General features: G+C 43.4%; 1 protein-coding gene across 1 annotated transcript in view; it reads left to right on the top strand.

Annotated features, from left to right (window-relative positions):
- CAMSAP2 (calmodulin regulated spectrin associated protein family member 2) overlaps nucleotides 1-21,138 on the top strand; it is a 125,582-nt gene that overhangs the window by 68,098 nt on the left and 36,346 nt on the right. The window contains 4 exon segments of the mRNA XM_044301264.1: nucleotides 3,940-4,079; nucleotides 5,779-5,869; nucleotides 12,408-12,480; nucleotides 12,747-12,781. Coding sequence (XP_044157199.1) covers nucleotides 3,940-4,079; nucleotides 5,779-5,869; nucleotides 12,408-12,480; nucleotides 12,747-12,781 — 339 coding nt within the window.

Raw genomic sequence — 21,138 nt, 5'->3', positions numbered from 1 at the left:
TACGAGTCTTTGTACTGGGACTTTCTTTCATCTACATATACAAGTCTCCATAAGAAACTTTAATAGCAATCGATTTAGAATGTTTTATTGATGTTTATTTTATATCCTATGTATTCGATTTGTGTCATAATCAACCTTTTTATAATCAACATTTTATAATCGATAGATTGTAGAATAGACGGTCAGCATCTAGATATAAATTTGTCTGGTTCCACATCTCTCTTATAATGTTTTGAGTGCCGGTCCAAACTTTACATTATACCTTTAATAAATGTGCCCAGGGTCATCTTTGTCCTGTTCTTTTCAATGCCTTTTTTTTTTTTTTTTGCTTCATTTTTTTCTGAACAAATAAAAGGCATGTGTGAACTGTCCTCAGGCAAGTAGATCAGACACTGCTTCCCACACTGTGTGACAGAACCCTAAAGGGACGTGTGAAATGAACACCTGATCATATCCCATCTCCTATTGCAGTCAATACTCTGATTCTTCTAACAAACATCAGATCAGACTTGCCTCTGGCTGTAAAGCAACTTGCTGCAACAGAAGCCCCCCTCCCCTCACTGATTGGTTTGCATTTAAAGACCAGTAATGCTATGTCCCCTAAGCAAAGCCCCACCACCACAGCTGGCTGACGGTCAGGAACGGAAGGCATCAGTAGAAAAGTGTCCTCTACTGGATTTCTATAGGTCTGCAGACAGGCAAACTGTTTTGCTTTTTTTGTGGGGGTTTATTGTCCATAAAGGATACAGGACACCAACACTTACTTGCTGCCTACATTGACTCAATGTTACTGGAGAGGTAAGAGGTGAACGTCGGCTATGAAGGTACATAAGGGCAGACTGACGCTACAGTGGAGCAGCTCACCGCCCAAATGAACCAGGGGGCTACCTATTTGTCTAAAACAACAGTTCAGCAAACCCTACTGCAAATGAGGCTTCGAAGCAGGCAGATGGCCACTTTACCTCTCGGGGCGAACTGACCATAGACCCTACAGGGAAATTTCTAGGTGGGCCGATGCCCAGGGGGCCACCAGAGCCCTCCTCACTGCTGCTGGCTGGGTACATAATGATCTGATGCTCTCAGCAATAATTAATGGTAGGAGCATCAGGTACGTATGCACCTGGGCAGCAGCTGCAAGTGCCCTCCTGCACTCAACTGTATCGCCATCCTCAGGTGACAGTAGATGGTCTCTGACAAATCTAGACACCTCCGATACTTTTATTCTTCAGCCTACAATTGAGTCTGCCTGATCCAGGCAGTAAGTGGAGTATCAAGCAGCTTCTTTTATTAGAAGTTTCACGACAAGCCTCTACGGCTCTGGGGGCATCTGTCTTCCGCAGTACCTGCTCCTTACGGGGCATTTCCTTTTTAAGCAGAGATGTATGCTGTGATCCTTACCTTTTGGATTGGCTTCCATGAGTGTATTCCGGCGAGTGTATGTGCTCTCTCTCATGTATTGTAGCCTGCTCTCTTTTAAGAGTGCGGTTGCTCAGTTTCCTTAGGCTGTCTAATGCCAGTCATGATATGGTCCTGGATCCAGCATCACTCGCAGTCTTCCTTTTGTCCAGTGGCGGAGGTTGCTTTGGCTGCACTCTTTTGCTGCATTGCTCTCTGCTGCACGGCTGGGATCCTATTGATCCCCGAGAACAGTCTTTTTCTCTGACTACTCCCCATTTGTCTATGGTTTTTCATTTTGTACCTCTGATTAGTTCCCGTTGTGGCTTTTTGTCCCCTTTGGCCATCCCTTATCTCTGTTTTGATGAGTGATCATGTTCCATACTTTTTAGTCTCTTCTCGTGCTGGATTCTTTACAAGACTTTCTTTTACAAATTGGCCCACAGGGGTCTCCTCACGTACCTGGGGGATCCCTACAGGACTAGTCCTCTGCCAGTTGCCCAGTAATTCCTTCCAGTTTTTTCCTGGGTTGAAGTATTCCATCCTGATACTTATACATTTGGTAAGGTCGTGTCTGGGTTTTCCTGTTGCTCGTTCGCCAGGTCTCGTGCATACCCAGAGGGCAGCGCTGGGGTCCTAGGTTCGAATCCAACCAAGGACAACATCTGCATGGAGTTTGCATGTTCTTCCCGTGTTTGCGTGGGTTTCCTCTGGGTACTCCGTTTTCCTCCCACACTCCAAAGACATACTGATAGGGACCTTAGATTGTGAGCCCCATGAGGACAGTTGTTTTCTAATGTCTGTAAAGCGCTGCGGAATATAGTTGTGCTATATAAGTGCATTAAATTAAATAAAATAAAATAAAAAATATCCAGATTCTACAGGTTCATTTCTGTTGAGTAAATACCCCTCGGTTTTCCATGGGGCCTATTGCAAGGCATCCTGGGTTTCCAGTCCAGGTCCCCACAGCAATTCTGTGTTCCTAGTTATCCGGAAGTGCCTTCCGCACATCATCTTCAGTTGTCAGTCATGCTTATCCTTCTTGTGGATATTATGTACTGCTATCCACATCTTCCGAAGCCTCTCGAGCTCTTGGGCTTCGTTTAACTGGGTTTTCCTCTTTTTGCCGTGCGTTCTACGCTCTCTGGCTGGCCTTCCTGGTTCATGCTCTTCCTGTCCTATTCAGGGTTCCTGTGCATCCTTTCCCTACATTTCTGTGTGCGATCCTATGGCCAGCCTTAGATTTGTTCTAGTGTTTTATTTCCTCCCCATGGTACTGCTTTGGAACGTCCCATGGTCTCCTGTGTCCCCCAATGATACAAGCGAGAAAGTAGGATTTTTTGTGCTAAAGGGTCCATTCACACGTCCGTGTGTGTTTTGCGGATCCGCAAAACACGGACACCGGCAATGTGCGTTCTGCATTTTGCGGACCGCACATTGCAGGCACTAATAGAATATGCCTATTCTTGTCTGCAATTGCAGACAAGAATAGGACATGTTCTATTTTTTTCGGGAACGGAATTGCGGACCCAGAAGTGCGGGTCCGCAATTCCGTATCCGGGCAGCACATTGTGCTGCCCCATAAAAAATGAATGTGTCCGCAATTCTGTTCCGCAAAATGCGGAAACTAAATTGCGGACAGTGAACTGAGCCTAACTGTAAATTCCTACAATGCTGGTTCTTTTTTGTGTGTCCCATCTGTTCTTGGTTCTGACCCATCTCCAGCTCTCTTTCATACAATTGGTTTCTGTTGGTTTCTTCTGGCTGCTCCTACAGCTCAGTGTCTGCCGGAGGGATATAGCTGAGAGGGGGAGCTAGCACTTTTTTTGACTAGTGTCACCTCCTAGTGGCAGCAGCAGCTATACTGATGGTCTCCTGTGGCCCCCAATGAACTCTGCAAGAAAAGGATTTTACAGGTAAGCACAAAAAATCCTATTTTTGTTCTGCACTACAGTTTTGCAGACCCCACTGTCAATTTTGACCCGCCTACAATATGGGGTCATTTTTAGTTTCGTTTCAGTGGTACAAATCTGCTGTCAGGTGCCCTTTAAAGGGTCACTGAACTTTCATAGCAACATATCAAAGGTTTTGACTGGTGGGAGTCGGTGCTGAGAAGCCCCCAGCGATTGCTAGAACAACACATAGCGCAGGAGATGGAATGGAGTCTGGCCCATAGGTTTTCTGTCTCCTGCACTTCTTTCCTTGTTTTAGCAATCTCAGCATCCAGATCCCTACTGATCAAAACCTTTGTCATGTTACTATTACATATCAAATGTTTTTCTGAAAGTTCAGTCACCCTTTAAATTTTAGTTGTAGTGAAGTAACATTTAGAAGGCTCTTTCAGAGAGGATGACTGGTAACGAAAGGTCTAAGTACTCGTGATTATCGTTATACGTGGCATATTAGGCAGTACTGTTTGATGTCACTTTACCGCAGTGAACAGGCCACACATTCAGCTGTATCACCTCATTGAAAGGGCCCCTAATGATCTTGACCCTTTCATTATGTTGAATTATTAGTAATATTTCCTTTTCTTTTTTGTAGATATCTGCTTCAAAGAGTCCATGTCCCTGGCTGACAGCCTGTATAACCTTCAGTTAATTCAGGAATTCTGTCAGGAGTATTTGAACGGATGTTGCCATTTTAGCTTGGAAGATATGCTGTACGCGTCGTCCTCTATCAAGGTCTGTACCGACTTTATGTTGTGGAGATTGCAAAGATCCTCCAATTGGAGGCATTGGACACATGGCATATCTATATCTGAATTGCACGGAGGGTATGTGTATGGTTCAGGACAAAGCTTAAAGCTCTCCTGCCACCTGCTTTTTCCTCCTCGCCACTGTTCACACTGCCACGTACACAGTGGGAGTAAAAGTCACCCTCACTATCCTGAATTACATGATAATTGTTCCCATGCAGTAAATGACCTGCGTAAGTCTGATGTATTCATGAGCTCCTCATTGAACCCTACTCTGGTCTGCTGGCCGACACTGCAGTTTTTTCACTCTTTAATACATTTGCACTTATTAGAACCTAATAAAGTGAATATGTTTAAAGAGGTTATCCGGGATAGGATAGGTCATCATCAGTAATGAGATTGGTGGGGGTATGACTCCCGGCATCGACAGCGATCAGCTGTATGAAGAGGCTGTGGCGCTCTGTGAGCACTTGGCACTATTCAACTGAACAAGGCTGAGCTGCAACATCAAGCTCAGCTGCTATGCAATGTACGGCGCTATGCTTGGAAGCTGCCAGGAGGCTGCCATGCTCACAGTAGTCCTGGGGCCTCCTCAGATAGCTGATTAGTGTGGTACCAGGTGTGGGACCCCCACTGATCTCATATTTATGGGGAGAAAACACCTTTAAAGGGAACCTGTCACCGGGATTTGGGGTATAGAGCTGATGACATGGGTTGCTAGATGGCCGCTAGCACATCCGCAATACCCAGTCCCCATAGCTCTGTGTGCTTTTGTTGTGGAAAAAAACAATTTGATACATATGCAAATTAACCTGAGATGAGTCCTGTACATGAGATGAGTCAGAGACAGGACTCATCTCACGGTAATTTGCATATGTATCAAATCATCTTTTTTCCACAATAAAAGCACACAGAGCTATGGGGACTGGGTATTGCGGATGTGCTAGCGGCCGCCCAGCAACCCATGTCCTCAGCTCTTTACCCAAAATACAGGTGACGGGTTTCCTTTAAAGCATGGATGTCAAACTCATGGCCCTCCAGATGTTGCAAAACTACAACTCCCATCATTCCCTGATAGCTGTAGTATGCCCAGGCATGATGGGAGTTGTAGTTTTGCAACAGCTGGAGGGCCACGAGTTTGACATCCCTGCTTTAAAGGCTATGTATACCTTCAGGGGCAATTTGTTTTATTATTGCATTTTACTTACATTTGATCTAAAAATCATTTTTTTTAATTGGTCTTTCTTAACAATATTGAGCCATTCTGTCAAAAAAGGGTTAACTGGTTTTCTAGCTGTATGACTGATACTTTTACTTTGTGGTGGTCACCTAATAAACCTCATCTCTAAACTACTAAGAGGTCATAAACACTTGATTGAGGATTGAGCTTTATGAGTGTTTATAATGTCAGAGAGCAGAGATAAGGCGTCCGTCAGCTCCCCGCCTGACGGAGCAGAGAGAAAATTCAGATCCTGCTAATAGAGCATCTCAGCTCTTTACAGAGAAAATAATTGTTACCTCATAATGAGTACAATGCAATAATAATAATAAATTGCCCCCAAAGGTGTACATAGCCTTTAATGAAATGTTTCATGTTTAATCTTTAAAGACCATAAGATATTAATTTATTAATGTTATAATTTGCTGCATTGAGCAATTATTCCTTGTTTCTTTTGTCCCATCAGGCCAATTATTTGGTATTCATGGCAGAACTGTTCTGGTGGTTTGAAGTAGTAAAGCCATCATTTGTACAGCCAAGAGTGGTTGATACACGAGGTAAGATTTTAGAGCTAATAGTGTTAAATGGGTTTTTAGAGGAATATAGTATATTCATGACATTTTCATAGACGTTGTCATTGTAAAGCACCTTTCAATAAATATACTGTCAAAAAAGAGAAAACGCGCACATACAAAGCATTGGCTTGTCAGCGCCACAGGCAAAAAGAGGAATTTGCTGACTTGTTTTGTTGCACGAACTTCCATAAAAGTAATTTAAAAAAAAGACAATTTTAAAAAAACTTTCCCAAGTTAAAAAAAGATAATTAGCATTGCTGCATCCCAAAATGTTGTACTATTAACATATAAAAGTATTTATCCTGTACGTTGAACGCCATAGAAGGAAATAAAGTCAGAATGGCCCATTCTTAGTTTTTTGGTAGCTTCACCTCACCAAAAAATGAATAAAAAGAGATCAAAAAGTCACACACACACTCAAAAATGGTATCAGTAAAAACTACAGATCACCCCACAATAAATGACCTCTCGCACAGCTCTGTAGATGGAAAAAGTTTTGGGGAAGGGGGGGTCAGAATTTTGCAATGCAACGACAAACATTTTTTTTTTTACAGCTTTTAATTTTGTTTTAAAGGGTTTCTGTTACCAGAAATACCTAAACTAAACTGGCTGACATTAGTGATGTGCTAATGTCAGCTGAACCTAACTAGCCTATTCCTAGTTTTCGAACATTGAGTATTTTTTGAAGTTTTCAAGAAAATTACAGTTTTCAAAATCCAATGAGGCGTTGACGGCAAGCAAACATAATAAAAACAGAATACAATGATTAAAGTTCCAGTGATCTCCAATGTTAGACATACGACAGTTAATATCCCATGAATTTAATGTGAATCTAAGTTGGTAATGGAAATCGTGTTAACCAAGGACTCCAGGATTTCTGGAAAGAGATTATAGTGTTTCTCCGATGAGCTATCAGTTTCTTGTATATGCAATGAGAAGAAACTATGTCAGTGACATTGTCTAAAGATGGGATTCGTGTAGATTTCGTGCAGTCAGTAAGATCTGACATACTAGTTTACGGTGAGAGTGTGTGATCTGGTCTATGCCTAAGGATAAGAGAGCTAGACCTGAATGAACCCTAACATTTGTGGCAGTGATGTTTTGAAGGAGCTTTTCTATGTCTGACCAGTAAGAGTTAAGTGCGGTGCAGCTCCAGAACATATGAAGGATGTTTCCAGGAGATCTCTGGCAACGCCAGGTTAAGTCTGGCGGGGGTGTAGTACCATCTAGTCAACAGTTTGTGAGATTTGAACCAGCTGTGGACTTTAAGGTGGAATTAATCGCTGTCTGCCAATCTATGTTCGAGTAAGTACACTGAAGATCTTTTTCCCAATTCAGCATGTGTGCTCTCTTTGCAAAGGAGAGATCTCCCATAATGGTTCTATATATTAAACTGGTAGAAGTCTGGGTGTCTCCATCTGGAAGAAAGAGGTAGTTATATATGGAAAGCGGAAGAGAGACAGTTTTGGTAGAGAAATTCCTCAAGAAGATATTCTTAAATAGTCAAACTGACTTGAACTAGGGATGGCATAAAGGGACTGTATGGAAAAGAAGGGTCTCAGTGTGTCATAAAGATATTTTAAGAAGTGGATTCCCCTGTTTTTCCAAATTGCCATAGAGAGGTCTAGCATAATGTATTCCAGTATCTCTAAGGGAAGGGGAATTTCCTCCTTGGGGCTGACTTTGTGCACTTTTTTAAGTACAGACTGCCATATTTGGATTGAGGCTTTCAGAGATGAGGCTAAAGGAAGGGGGCGTTGAGGGTCAATGGCATGAACTGATAGTAGAGTGTTTAGAGGTCTGCCTGAATTGAGTTCTACTTCTATTCCCGGCCACCCTATTTTATGGTCTTGTCTGCACCAATATCTCAGTTGCTTAAAAAGGATTGTTTCATTGTAGAGTTGGAGAGTCGTAACACTCAAACCGCGTTCTATGCGAAAATATGATAGATGTGGCAACTCTATGATTATCTCTTCCCCATATTTAGGAGAGCATTTGCCTTCTGAGTTTATGCAGTAGTTTGTTTGGTAGATGTATCGCAAGAGTGCGAAAATACTACAATATTTTAGGCAATACCATCATTTTGTAAATCACTATGCGGCCCTGCCAAGTGAGCTCTATTTTAGAGTATCTATCCCAGGCATGTCCAAACTGCGGCCCTCCAGCTGTTGCAAAACGACAACTCCCAGCATGCCTGGGAAGCTTACAGCTATTAGGGCATGCTGGGAGTTGTAGTTTTTCAACAGCTGGAGGGCCGCAGTTTGGACATGCCTGATCTGTCCAGTTCTGATTCTCGGGACCTAATTAGAATATCATAGTTGCAGTCTGGGGCTTGCCTACCTTTTGTAAATCCCACTTGATCGCTGTGGATTATTTGCGGGAGAATTATAAGATATAATTTTAGCATATCATTTACTATCACAATTAAGCAGTGAAATGGGGCGAAAGTTAGCTGGGGAGTCTTCTGGTTTACCAGGTTTAGGAATAGTGACTATGGTAGCTTGAAGCATTTCTGCAGGAAACTGTTCTCCCTTTAAGACTGTGTTAAACATATTGACCAAATGGGGCAGTAGCAGGGGAGTGAATATCTGGTAATATTCGTTTGAGAAGCCGCCAGGTCCAGGGGCTTTATTAGGTTTAAGAGCTTTTATAGCTGCCGTGACCTCTGCTGGAGAAATAGGAGAATTAAGGTTGGTAGCCTGTTCTTCATTTAATGAAGAGAGATCAATGCTCTCCAAGAAGGAGGCAATTTTCTCAGTTATGGGTTGGGGAGTTAAAGGGTCTGATCCCAGATTATATAGTATGGTGCATCCGCTATGTCTTTGGGATGGTTAAGTTTAGTAACGCCATCAGCATCTAACACATATGGTATATTAGATTTTTGCAGCATTGGTTTTACTTTCCTTGCCATTATTCTACTAGGCTTATTATGGGATTTATAATGGGGCATTTGGAGGGAAGCAATCTGGCGGTCATAATCTATTTGTAACAGAGTGTATTTCCATGGCAGAGGAACATTAGGGATTTGTGTAAATCCAGGGAGGGTTTTTCCCGTATCATATCTTCAGATAGTAGTGATGCGAGTTTGGCTTCTTTACCTTTTTTAAAGTGGGAACTTTGTTTTAAGAGAGTTCCCCTGATGGTAGCCTTATATGCCTGCCAAAGGAGAAAAGGACTTATGTTATCAGTATTATTGGTAGTAAAATAATCTAGATAGGACTCAGTTTGGTCCTGATATTTGGATGTCTGAGTAGGTATACGTTATTTCTCCATGATCTCTGGGGAGAGAAGCTCGGGGAATGTGAAATGGTACAGAATATCGGAGCATGATCTGACCACGAAGTTACTCCTATTTTCGCTGAACTTATTCTGAAGAGCAAGGATCTATCAACAATAGCAAGATCAATCCGAGAAAATGACCTATGACGTGAGGAGTAAAACGTAAATTCCTGAGAACAAACATTCAGGGAGCGAAAAGTATCATATAAACAAGCATTTCCCAGCCATTTTGCTAAAGTTGTAGGTAGGTGTTCTGCCGCTCCCTGTGGAGTCAAGATGTTTGTCAGGGATGATATTAAAATCTCTACGTAACAATAAAGACCCCTTTTGTACTGTCTTAATTTTTTTCATCACCTTTTTAAAAATCCGAGATTTATTAGGGGCATAAATATTTGCCAACGTCATGGTAGTAGATCCCATCATGCCCACTATTATAAGATATCTTCCCCCTTCGTCTATCAGTACATTTTCTATCTGAATATGTAAGGAATCTTTCACTGCTATGGCTACACTAGATTTTTTATTTTCTGAATTGGCAAGAAATACCTTGGAAAAGCCTTTATGTGAGAAGGTGGGATGTTTTAGTCTGGCAAAATGAGTCTCTTGAACACAAACTATATCGGCTTGAGTCACCCTGGCCTCTCCACAGTGAAGCTTTCTTATAAGCCCTTGGCGTTAATGGACATTATTTTAACCGCCATATCTATCATATAATGGAAATGCTTTAAGTGTCATTGATATATTCGCTAGTATCTTTTTCTGAGAACACTTAGACATTTGGAGATCAGAAAGGACAAAAAAAAAACTAGAACAACATTAAACAAACGTAGAAGGTTCAACATTAGTTACGTCTAGTAACGGGAGTAGGGACCAATATATTTTGGGTCCTGAGAACTATCCGGGGTTCAAACAGTTCACCTTGGAGCTCCTACCCTCCAGACCGTTCGGATTCTAGAGGACAATCACAAGATTCGAAAGACAGCTGAGTCAGTCTCCCACAGTAGACCATTCTAGTGGTAAGTGGGACGGGTTCTTCATGCTTAAATGGTCTTTTGGTGAAGGATCTAGGAGTTTCCAGGACCTCAGAAGATTTTCCCCTTCTTCCACATTCTTTAGGCTACATGCACACTACCGTTCCGTTTTTTGCAGTCCGCAAATCCGCAAAAAATGGAAGCTGCCCATATGCCTTCCGCAGTTTGTGGAACTGGCGGCCTATTGTAGAAATGCCTATTCTCCTGTAAGCAGTTCAGGTACCCCATTACAGACTGATTGCTTTTTCATTATGCATGGTTAATGGCTGTGCCTGCAAAACTACGTGGCCAATAATGCACAGTGAAAAACCAGTCAGTTACAATAAATTACTTTAATACTGGTGCTGCTAAAAGTCCAAAGAAAGGGGAAGTTAAAGGACAAGATGTGGAATACATGGAGTGACCTAAAAATGATATTCATTAAACCATCCATCCATTTTTCTTTTTTTTTTTAAATGACATAGAATATTCACATATAAGTTCTTAATATGTGATTTTGATGTGAAATTTTTGATGAAAGTGTCCCTTTAACCCCTAGGATAGCAGTACCGTACATGTCCCTCCCCGTCCCCATCAGGTCCCCACGCTGAGGTGAAGGGGACCAGATGGCAGGAATGGCAGCCTGATGGCTAACTTGGGCATCAGGGCTTCTCTTCTACGGAAGCCTGTGAGACCCAGCCAACTGAGTCTCGCGGGCAGGCTGTCAGAGAATTACACTGGTAATACTGACAGTCAGTGCTTTACTATACACATGTATTGTAATACATTGTAGAGGGGATCAGACCCCCGACAGTGGAACAAAAAAAAAAAAAGTTTCAAAAAGTGTTTTTCATAATAAAAATAATAAACCAGCCAAAGTGCAAACATGCTAAAATTCCAGCAATCAGGCCACTGTTAAAATTCTTATCCTGTAGTTTCCAAAATGGGGTCACTTTTTGGGGGTTTCTACTGTGCATCAGGGGGTCTTCAAATGCGACACAGCAACTTAAAATCACCCCAGTGAAATCTGCCTTCTAAAAACCAAATGAGTGGGGAAAAGTCACAGATTGTGGTGCAGAGGAAGTTTGAGCCACAATCTGCCCCAGAAATACGCCTAATATAGGCGTATTTCCGGTTCGTAGATGACCCCCCATAGTTTGCATGATTTTTCTTTCAGCTATTCTGCAGTGACTGTGTCCATATTGAGGATGTGTACTATACAGCATGAATTACACAGGGGCAATGTTATATCTGAATCGTACACTTTTTGACTTTTTATTCTGCAAGTTGTCTAACATTAAGGGTGAGGCCACAGGAATGACAAGCGGCTGCGGTGCTGCGAAAACCGTGTGGCTCTGTAAGTCGTGCCTGTGTTCAGGTACCCCATTATAGACTGATTGCTTTTTCACTATGCATCGTTAATGGCTATGGAGTAACCTGCAAAACTACGTGGCCATTAATAATGCACAGTGAAGTTACAATAGATTACTTTAATACTGGCACATCCTGTAGGTCAGGCATCCTCATACTGCGGCCCTCCAGCTGTTGCAAAACTACAACTCCCAGCATGCCGGAACAGCCTACAGGTATCAGCCTACAGCAGGGCGTTGTGGGAGTTGTAGTTTTACAACAGCTGGAGAGCTGCAGTTTGAGGATGCCTGCTGTAGGTGGTTCTCACCACATCACACCCACTTCTCAGCTGCTGCGTGGCGTGTAGTCATGCCCTAATTGTTTAAGGCCCCATGTACACGACCTTGTGCCATCTGCATTTTATTTGCAGACCCATTGTTTTTAATGGTTCAGCGGTCTGCATACAGATGTAAGTCAATGGGTCTGCAGAAAATGCTGATGCAACACGGACCGCATCCATATTTAGCGGCACAGTGATTTGTGCCTTAACTGCTTTAAATTCTTATTTTGCCATTTTTCTCAGCTGTGTTATATAGACTATAGAGCAGGTATAGCCAATGTTAGACTTTGTAGCTTTTGCAAAACTACAACTCCCAGCATGCCCAAACTGCTTACAGCGATCAGCCCACAGCAGGGAGTTGTAGTTTTACAACAGCTGGAGAGCCGCCGGTCGGCCACCCCTGCTATATAGAATTCCAGATTACTACTGCAGCCTATAACAAGTTTAAAATGCCCAGTACATACAGCCCTCTGTCTGTTGCACAATGACTTTGTGAAACTGGATAATGGTATTAAATTTAATGTTTGCATTTTGTCATCAGGACCCATGAAGACATCCTCAAATTCCTCACGTTTTAACAGGAGGCATACATTATCAAGTTCCTCAAATGCAAGGTATACTGCACTTTTCCACTTTAATAAATACTAAATCTGGTAAAATGTTAGGTCATCTAGATATTAAAGTGCCATTACGGGGCAGAAGACTTATTTCTAGAGCCAGTATGCCACAGTGATATGGGTATGACCCTAGTACTGTGTGTGTCAGACACTGATGTCATCGGACCAGTGATGCCCTGGACCATTTCTTCTATCTTGTGCTCAGTGCTCTGTTTATTGTGGCAGTGATGACAGAAGTGAATTAATTGTAATTTATCTTGTAGAAACCCACAAGATGCGTCATCATCGCCTGGTCCAGGTAAGAGTTCTCTATCTCTCTATTAGAATGATGATAATATACTCCACCAGTTACACATTGCATGCTATTATAGTTGCATCCAGTGGGTCCAGTCCAAAAGATAACTGGTCACACAATATCAGATCTAAATGATAAACTTTTTCCAGTTCAAAAATCTCTGAGCCATGCATCCAGATTACTGTCCTTTACCTTCTACTCAATATAGAATGTGTCGCCGAGCTGTAATCTGCGTGTACCTCCGTCATTCTGACCTGCTGCTTCTGTTGGGAGGACGAGTTTGTTGCAGAGCAGTAAGGTCTGGGGCTCTCCGTATGGTATATTTAGCATCTTTCTTCTGCTTCCTGATCTCCTCTTGAGAGGGAGCGGTGGACAGAAATGATGATAGATGCTTCCATCCTTCACTGTAGGCTCTTGACTAATGTGAAAATTGAAAACCAGACATCATACAGTACATGACAATCTATTTCTAACAAAGCTAGAACCAGCCCTGTACCTCACATGGATCCAGAGATCTCCCCATTCATTGCGCCGCTAGATTTATATCAAGCTGACAGCTCATGGGGAGTGTCTTTGCTGCTGCAGCTCAGGGGGCGTGTCTCAACTCTCCCTATCACAGCTCAGGGGGCGTGTCTCAGCTCTCCCTATCACAGCTCATGGGAGGTGTCTTTTATGCTGCAGCTCGGGGCGTGTCCATGCTCTCCCTATTACAGCTCATGGGGAGTGTCTTTTCTGCTCCAGCTCAGGGGGTGTGTCCATGCTCTCCCTATCACAGCTCATAGGGAGTGTCTTTTCTGCTGCAGCTCAGGGGGCGTGTCCGTGCTCTCCCTATCACAGCTCAGGAGGCAGTTGAATGATGAAACTGAGCACGTGCGGCCTTCTCAGTGACCAGGACAAAGAAATTAGGGAAAAAAAACAAGCAGCAGGTGGTGCTATACATATGCATTTTTTATTGATTAACTCAGTGGCTATGCTAAATATTCCATTACATGCAGTTAAAAAAGTGTTTAGATCCAGATGCTGGTTTAAAAACTGTGAAGTATTTTTCGTGGGACAACCCCTTTAAAGCATACATGCCACCAGAAAATGGCCTATTGTTTAAATTGCGTTGTTATTTTAGAATTTTTTGTGATTTCTGCTTTAACCACTTCAGCCCCGCTAGGTGAAACCCCCTTCATGACCAGAGCACTTTTTACACTTCGGCACTACACTCCTTTCACCGTTTATCGCTCGGTCATGCAACTTACCACCCAAATGAATTTTACCTCCTTTTCTTCTCACTAATGGAGCTTTCATTTGGTGGTATTTTATTGCTGCTGACATTTTTACTTTTTTTGTTATTAATCGAAATGTAACGATTTTTTTGCAAAAAAATGACATTTTTCACTTTCAGCTGTAAAATTTTGCAAAAAAAACGACATCCATATATAAATTTTTCACCAAATTTATTGTTCTACATGTCTTTGATGGAAAAAAAAAATGTTTGGGCAAAAAAAAAAATGGTTTGGGTAAAAGTTATAGCATTTACAAACTATGGTACAAAAATGTGAATTTCCGCTTTTTGAAACAGCTCTGACTTTCTGAGCACCTGTCATGTTTCCTGAGGTTCTACAATGCCCAAACAGTAGAAAAACCCCACAAATTACCCCATTTCGGAAAGTAGACACCCTAAGGTATTCGCTGATGGGCATAGTGAGTTCATAGAACTTTTTATTTTTTGTCACAAGTTAGCGGAAAATGATGATTATTTTTATTTTTTTATTTTTTCTTACAAAGTCTCATATTCCACTAACTTGCGACAAAAAATAAAAAATTTTAGGAACTCACCATGCCCCTCACAGAATACCTTGGGGTGTCTTCTTTCCAAAATGGGGTCACTTGTGGGGTAGTTATACTGCCCTGGCAATTTAGGGGCCCAAATGTGTGAGAAGTACCTTGCAATCAAAATGTGTAAAAAATGACCGGTGAAATCCAAAAGGTGCACTTTGGAATATGCGCCCCTTTGCCCACCTTGGCAGCAAAAAAGTGTGACACATCTGGTATCGCCGTACTCAGGAGAAGTTGGGGAATGTGTTTTGGGGTGTCATTTTACATATACCCATGCTGGGTGAGAAAAATATCTTGGTCAAATGCCAACTTTGTATAAAAAAATGGGAAAAGTTGTCTTTTGCCAAGATATTTCTCTCACCCAGCATGGGTATATGTAAAATGACACCCCAAAACACATTCCCCAACTTCTCCTGAGTACGGCGATACCAGATGTGTCACACTTTTTTGCAGCCAAGGTGGGCAAAGGGGCGCATATTCCAAAGTGCACCTTTCAGATTTTGCAGGCCATTTTTTACACATTTTGATTGCAAGGTACTTCTCACACATTTGGGCCCCTAAATTGCCAGGGCAGTATAACTACGCCACAAGTGACCCCATTTTGGAAAGAAGACACCCCAAGGTATTCCGTGAGGGGCATGGCGAGTTCCTAGAATTTTTTATTTTTTGTCACAAGTTAGCGGAAAATGATGATTTTTTTTTTTTTTTCTTTTTTCCTTACAAAGTCTCATATTCCACTAACTTGCGACAAAAAATAAAAAATTCTAGGAACTCGCCATGCCCCTCACGGAATACCTTGGGGTGTCTTCTTTCCAAAATGGGGTCACTTGTGGCGTAGTTATACTGCCCTGGCAATTTAGGGGCCCATATGTGTGAGAGGTACTTTGCAATCAAAATCTGTAAAAAATGACCGGTGAAATCCGAAAGGTGCACTTTGGAATATGTGCCCCTTTGCCCACCTTGGCATCAAAAAAGTGTCACACATCTGGTATCGCCGTACTCAGGAGAAGTTGGGGAATGTGTTTTCGGCTGTCATTTTACATATACCCATGCTGGGTGAGAGAAATATCTTGGCAAAAGACAACTTTTCCCATTTTTTTTATACAAAGTTGGCATTTGACCAAGATATTTTTCTCACCCAGCATGGGTATATGTAAAATGACACCCCAAAACACATTGCCCAACTTCTCCTGAGTACGGCGATACCAGATGTGTCACACTTTTTTGCTGCCAAGGTGGGCAAAGGGGCACATATTCCAAAGTGCACCTTTCGGATTTTGCAGGGCATTTTTTACACATTTTGATTGCAAAGTTCTTCTCACACATTTGGGCCCCTAAATTGCCAGGGCAGTATAACTACCCCACAAGTGACCCCATTTTGGAAAGAAGACACCCCAAGGTATTCCGTGAGGGGCATGGCGAGTTCCTAGAATTTTTAATTTTTTGTCGCAAGTTAGTGGAATATGAGACTTTGTAAGGAAAAAAGAAAAAAAAAGAAAAATCATCATTTTCCGCTAAATTGTGACAAAAAATAAAAAATTCTAGGAACTCGCCGTGCCCCCCACGGAATACCTTGGGGTGTCTTCTTTCCAAAATGGGGTCACTTGTGGCGTAGTTATACTGCCCTGGCAATTTAGGGGCCCAAATGTGTAAGAAGTACCTTGCAATCAAAATGTGTAAAAAATGGCCTGCGAAATCCGAAAGGTGCCCCTTTGCCCACCTTGGCTGCAAAAAAGTGTCACACATGTGGTATCGCCGTACTCAGGAGAAGTTGGGCAATGTGTTTTGGGGGGTCATTTTACATATACCCATGCTGGGTGAGAGAAATATCTTGGCAAAAGACAACTTTTCCCATTTTTTTATACAAAGTTGGCATTTGACCAAGATATTTTTCTCACCCAGCATGGGTATATGTAAAATGACACCCCAAAACACATTCCCCAACTTCTCCTGAGCACGGCGATACCACATGTGTGACACTTTTTTGCAGCCTAGATGCGCAAAGGGGCCCAAATTCCTTTTAGGAGGGCATTTTTAGACATTTGGATCCCAGACTTCTTCTCATGCTTTAGGGCCCCTAAAAATCCAGGGCAGTATAAATACCCCACTTTGGAAAGAAGACACCCCAAGGTATTCAATGAGGGGCCTGGCGAGTTCCTAGAATTTTTTTTTTTTTTGCATAAGTTAGCGGATATTGATTTTTTTTTTTTGTTTTTTTTTCTCACAAAGTCTCACTTTCCGCTAACTTAGGACAAAAATTTCAATCTTTCATGGACTCAATATGCCCCTCACGGAATATCTTGGGGTGTCTTCTTTCCGAAATGGGGTCACATGTGGGGTATTTATACTGCCCTGGCTTTTTAGGGGCCCTAAAGCGTGAGAAGAAGTCTGGAATATAAATGTCTAAAAATGTTTACGCATTTGGATTCCGTGAGGGGTATGGTGCGTCCATGTGAGATTTTATTTTTTGACACAAGTTAGTGGAATATGAGACTTTGTAAGAAAAAACAAAAACAAACAAAAAATTTCCGCTAACTTGGGCCAAAAAAATGGCTGAATGGAGCCTTACCAGGGGGGGAGTGATCAATGACAGGGGGGTGATCACCCATATAGACTCCCTGATCACCCCCCTGTCATTGATCACCCCCCCTGTAAGGCTCCATTCAGACATCCGCATGATTTTTTACGGATCCATGGATACATGGATCGGATCCACAGAACGCATGCGGACGTCTGAATGGAGCCTTACAGGGGGGTTATCAATGACAGGGGGTGATCAGGGTCACTGATCACCCCCCCTGTAAGGCTCCATTCAGACATCCGCATGATTTTTTTACGGATCCATGGATACATGGATCGGATCCACAAAACGCATGCGGACGTCTGAATGGAGCCTTACAGGGGGGTTATCAATGACAGGGGGTGATCAGGGTAATCAGGGTGATCACCCCCCTGTCACTGACCACCCCCCTGTAAGGCTCCATTCAGACATCCGCATGATTTTTTACGGATCCATGGATACATGGATCGGATCCACAAAATGCATGCGGACGTCTGAATGGAGCCTTACAGGGGAGTTATCAATGACAGGGGGTGATCAGGGTAATCAGGGTGATCACCCCCCTGTCACTGATCACCCCCCCTGTAAGGCTCCATTCAGACATCCGCATGATTTTTTACGGATCCATAAAACGCATGCGGACGTCTGAATGGAGCCTTACAGGGGGGTTATCAATGACAGGGGGGTGATCAGGGAGTGTATATGGGTGATCACCCGCCTGTCATTGATCACCCCCTGTAAGGCTCCATTCAGACGTCCGCATGTGTTTTGCGGATCCGATCCATGTATCCGCGGATCCGATCCATGTATCCATGGATCCGTAAAAATCATGCGGACGTCTGAATGGTGCCTTACAGGGGGGTGATCAATGACGGGGGTGATCAATGACAGGGGGTGATCAGGGAGTGTATATGGGTGATCACCCGCCTGTCATTGATCACCCCCCTGTAAGGCTCCATTCAGACGTCCGCATGATTTTTACGGATCCATGGATACATGGATCGGATCCGTAAAAATCATGCGGACGTCTGAACGGAGCCTGACAGGGGGGTGATCAATGACAGGGGGGTGATCAATGACAGGGGGGTGATCAATGACAGGGGGTGATCAATGACAGGGGGGTGATCAATGACAGGGCGGTGATCAATGACAGGGGGGTGATCAGGGAGTTTATATGGGGTGATCAGGGGTTTATAAGGGGTTAATAAGTGACGGGGGGGGGGGGGGGGGTGTAGTGTAGTGTAGTGTGGTGTTTGGTGCGACTGTACTGACCTACCTGAGTCCTCTGGTGGTCGATCCTAACAAAAGGGACCACCAGAGGACCAGGTAGGAGGTATATTAGACGCTGTTATGAAAACAGCGTCTAATATACCTGTTAGGGGTTAAAAAATTCGGATCTCCAGCCTGCCAGCGAGCGATCGCCGCTGGCAGGCTGGAGATCCACTCGCTTACCTTCTGTTCCTGTGAGCGCGCGCGCCTGTGTGCGCGCGTTCACAGGAAATCCCGGCCCTCGCGAGATGACGCGTATATGCGTCGTCGTGCGCAGGGCTGCCACCTCCGGACCGCACATCTGCGTTAGGCGGTCCGGAGGTGGTTAAAGGGCTTCTGTCACCCCATTAAACCGTTTTTTTTTTTCTTTACTAATAATCCCTACACTGCGATCTCATCATACATAAGCTAATTAATGATTTTCGTTCAGTAGAATTTGTTAAAAATTGATTTTTGAAATATGTAAATTACCTTGCTACCAGCAAGTAGGGCGGCTACTTGCTGGTAGCAGCCGCGTCCTCCGATGGTAATGACGCCCCCTCTGCTTGTTGATTGACAGATCCCGTCCGCTGGCCCTTTCTCTGCTGGCCCTGCCTGTTTTGATTCAATATCTGGCGCCTGCGCCGCGGCCGTACCTCTCTTCAATCTGCGCAGGCGCACTGAGAGACGGCCACTCGCTCGGCCGCTCCATCCTCAATGCGCCTGCGCCGATGACGTCACATCTACACCCGGCGCAGGCGCATTGAGGATGGAGCGGCCGAGCGAGTGGCCGTCTCTCAGTGCGCCTGCGCAGATTGAAGAGAGGTACGGCCGCGGCGCAGGCGCCAGATATTGAATCAAAACGGGCAGGGCCAGCAGAGAAAGGGCCAGCGGACGGGATCTGTCAATCAACAAGCAGAGGGGGCGTCATTACCATCGGAGGACGCGGCTGCTACCAGCAAGTAGCCGCCCTACTTGCTGGTAGCAAGGTAATTTACATATTTCAAAAATCGATTTTTAACAAATTCTACTGAACGAAAATCATTAATTAGCTTATGTATGATGAGATCGCAGTGTAGGGATTATTAGTAAAGAAAAAAAATAAAAAACGGTTTAATGGGGTGACAGAAGCCCTTTAATATTTCATGTCACTATCTATATTTTAAAAAATATATAAAATCAGGCAGTTTTCGCAGTTTGGTAACTTTTCAGTAGCTATCACATTATCTTCACTGGCAGTATTACAAGTAACACCACTGTGTATAGATCAGACAGAATCCGCCATTCACAATAGGTGCTATCACAGCTTATCTGCTCCCTCCTGACTTCTGCACAGGTCACAGAGCATGCCTAGAAATCTCTCCCAATGGGGTAAGCCCCCGTCCATTGTGTCTATGATCCACATAGCCACTCTTAAAAGAAGGAAGTCTTGACATATTTTAGGCCTAGTGGCCAGTGTGAAAATTGCAGGATTTTAGCATTATTTTTTTCAATATAGAAAAGGACATAGAAAAATAAAATCACCAGAAATAAAAAATAAAATGTTTGACACAAAAACTTGATTTAAACAATAGGTCATGTTCTGATGGCAGATTCCCTTTAAACTGCCCGGTTGCTGGTGTCAGCACAGTGTAGCAATGATCTCACACTAATGCTTCTGCCAGATAGTCACTGTGGGGAAGGGGTAATCTAAATGTCAGTCACTATGAATACTGGCAGTATTTTACTGAGGAAAGGATAGATTAGGTCTGATTATAACCTCATATCATATGCAAAGGGAATCGGTGAACTTTTTCATGTTGAACCTGGTGTCTGAGCAGGGGGAGCTGAGCAGATTGATACAGTATATAGGTTTCTGGGAAAAGGTTCAGGAAAATTTGTAAAATAGTCATTAAAATTCCTGCTCATTCTGGGCTGTCCAGGAGGCGGTCCTATCAGTGATTGACAGCTATCTCTGTATACACATTCATAGAGGGAAGGCTGTCAATCACTGATCGGACCGCCCCTGGGACTTAAAAGCCCTGAGTGAGCAGGAATGTAAACTGCATGAAATACAAGTTAGGGCTCATTTACAGAACCGTATGGTCGCTGTGCCTGTGTTGCGGACCACAAATAGTGGTCTGCCATGCACAGGCACCGGCCATGTGAATCCCGTGTTGTGGGGCAGACTCATTGACTTGAATGGTTCCTCAATCCACAAAATACAGCAAAAGATAGGACATGTCCTATCTTGTGCGGTGGCACGGACCCAAAAGCCCACAGAAGCACTTCCGCGGGCTTCTGTATTTTGCGGATCGGGACCCATTCAAGTCAATGGGTCCGCAGCACAGAGTTCACACAGCCGTTGCCTGTATATTGAGTGCACTTAGCCTAAGCTCTAGACATTTTTGCTAATGGTAAAATTGGCATTCAGTTTGGCACGATGCTTGCACAGTCCAGTTTTTATTAGTACACTGGCAGGGTGCTGTCATTTTTATACAGGGTTCCAAATAACAAAGGATCTCGCATATAGAGAGAAAGAGAGCGATGGACCTGGATCTGTGCAGTGTTCTTATCGGCATTGTTCTCCAGGATGGCACAGTCTATACAAGCACCGGTTACATGGCCCAGCTGCCTGCTCCTTTGTTGTGGTCACTGTATACATATATTCCACATTCTGACTATGTAGTATCTCTGGGAGTTCACCTGAGTGTATTGTCATCTAGCTGATGTCGTGATGGAGCCA

Source organism: Bufo gargarizans, chromosome 7 (assembly GCF_014858855.1).
Source record: "Bufo gargarizans isolate SCDJY-AF-19 chromosome 7, ASM1485885v1, whole genome shotgun sequence".
Taxonomy (NCBI): domain Eukaryota; kingdom Metazoa; phylum Chordata; class Amphibia; order Anura; family Bufonidae; genus Bufo; species Bufo gargarizans.
The sequence above is the reverse complement of the archived record's forward strand: the minus strand, read 5'-3'. Positions and strand labels throughout refer to the sequence as shown.